Source organism: Galeopterus variegatus, unplaced genomic scaffold (genome assembly GCF_000696425.1).
Source record: "Galeopterus variegatus unplaced genomic scaffold, G_variegatus-3.0.2 Scaffold670, whole genome shotgun sequence".
Lineage (NCBI taxonomy): Eukaryota > Metazoa > Chordata > Mammalia > Dermoptera > Cynocephalidae > Galeopterus > Galeopterus variegatus.
In genome coordinates, this window is record NW_007726781.1 from 113990 (window position 1) to 115863 (window position 1874).

The 1874-nt window shown below is 34.7% G+C and overlaps 1 protein-coding gene across 1 annotated transcript in view; it reads left to right on the top strand.

Annotated features, from left to right (window-relative positions):
* The window catches only part of ITCH (itchy E3 ubiquitin protein ligase), a 114738-nt gene that overhangs the window by 79218 nt on the left and 33646 nt on the right, over positions 1-1874 (top strand). The window contains exon 14 of the mRNA XM_008571249.1: positions 1404-1532. Coding sequence (XP_008569471.1) covers positions 1404-1532 — 129 coding nt within the window. The remainder of the gene's footprint in view (positions 1-1403; positions 1533-1874) is intronic.

Genomic DNA, 1874 nt, shown 5'->3' on the forward strand with positions numbered 1-1874 from the left:
CCACCAGATGAGAAAATTGAACTGTCAAATAGAAAAAAATAAACTGGCACATATGGATAAATTTTGCAACATTTCTTACACCTAACCAACTAAAAGACAGGCTGCCATTATGTCAGAATGTACAAATAACGACTGCAAAGGAAGTATTCAATAGTTCCCTACTCATTCTAGTGTAATATTTTTGTACGCTATTTTATTTACTATTTTTGTAAAAATAAAATTCTTAGATTCACTAGTAAGCAATTTTGAATATTTATGTTAATGCTTCAGTTATTTTAATATATAAAAAATTAAAATTAAGTCATTTATATAAGTCATTATTTCCTTATGATCTAGTTTTTGTTCTAAGACTCGTAATATTTGCAAGGTGGGAAGTCGTTGCCAAACACACAAGCTGAAACACATAAGAGACAGACCTATAGTGGTAGGAAGAGTAGTAATATTTACAGTTTGAGGGCTTACTGTGCTAAACTTTTTACTTGTCTTATTTATTCCTCATACAGTCTTATTACATAAGCACAGCTATATTTATTTTATGGATAAAGAAACTGAAGTTTAGAGAGATTAAGCAGCTTGCTTAGGGTTACAGAGTTTTCCAGGTATAAAGACAAGCATTAAGGAAATGGATGGGAATACTACATAAAGAACAGTTTAGTTGCTGTAATAGAAAAATAATAGAAAGATTCAGGACAAAGAGAAAGGCTTCACTTGGAGGTGTGACAGATCATGGAAAGGGAAATAATGAGTAAGTCATACACTTTGAAGTCACAGGGTTCATTGAAGGGAGTTGGAGGTTTGGCTCCAGAGATAAATCTGAAAGAGATCTTTGAGGCCACAGTATAGAGGCTCAGTGAGTGCTAGATGGAGAAGTTTAGATCTTAACTGGTAGTGGTGGAACACTGTTAGCCCTTTAAAGAGAGAACTAATTTGATGAGATCTTGTTTAGAAATCAACTCTGTCAGCAATATCACTATAATAGTAAAACCAGAGTGAGACTAAAGACAGGAAAACCAGTTAGGTGGCTGTTAGGAAAGTTTAGGAGAGAGAAGAATAAAGCCCAGAGTAAGAGTGGTGTTGGGGATTGAAAATGGGGATGAACAGGAAGACTTCTAAGGCAGAATGGGTAAAGCTTGGTTACCAGGAGATTTTTTAGGATAGGTTATTAGATAGATGGGGAACATAGGCCAGTTAGATGGGAGAAGACCCTCAGTGGTTGGTGGACTTGTTATGTTTAACGTGTTTGTAGGATGTCCAGATAAAGATGTCTAGTACACAACTTAAAATACTGGACTAAATGGTTATTTATAAGATTTCCACTACTTGTATAGGTATTTTTAGTTTCTGTACTTGGCAGACAAGCAGCTCTTTAATATTTTTGTTTATATTTTTCCTGATTTTTGTAGTCAATTAAATGAAAAGCCCTTACCTGAAGGCTGGGAAATGAGATTCACAGTGGACGGAATTCCATATTTTGTGGACCACAATAGAAGAACAACCACCTATATAGATCCCCGCACAGGAAAATCTGCCCTGTAAGTTTTCTAAACCTTGTAGATTAAAAGTAAAATCTAATTCCTTGGATTTTGATATAACGATCTGAACTAGCAAGGAGTGGAAGTCTTACTTTTTCTTGAGTTGGCTTGCCAGTAGGTCTCTGCTCACTAAATATTTTGCATTTCCATCTCCCTCCTGAATGTTTTATCTTAGAGTCTTCATATTTGTTACCATCTGTTCACACAGCATTAAATGAAACTATTTAAAAATTATTAATACAGTACTGTTTAATAATTAGTACCTGTTTTCTTTCATTCCCATTCTTTTTTTTCCTTTTTTTTTTTTTTTTGTGACCGGCTGCACCGTGCTCAGCCAGCGAG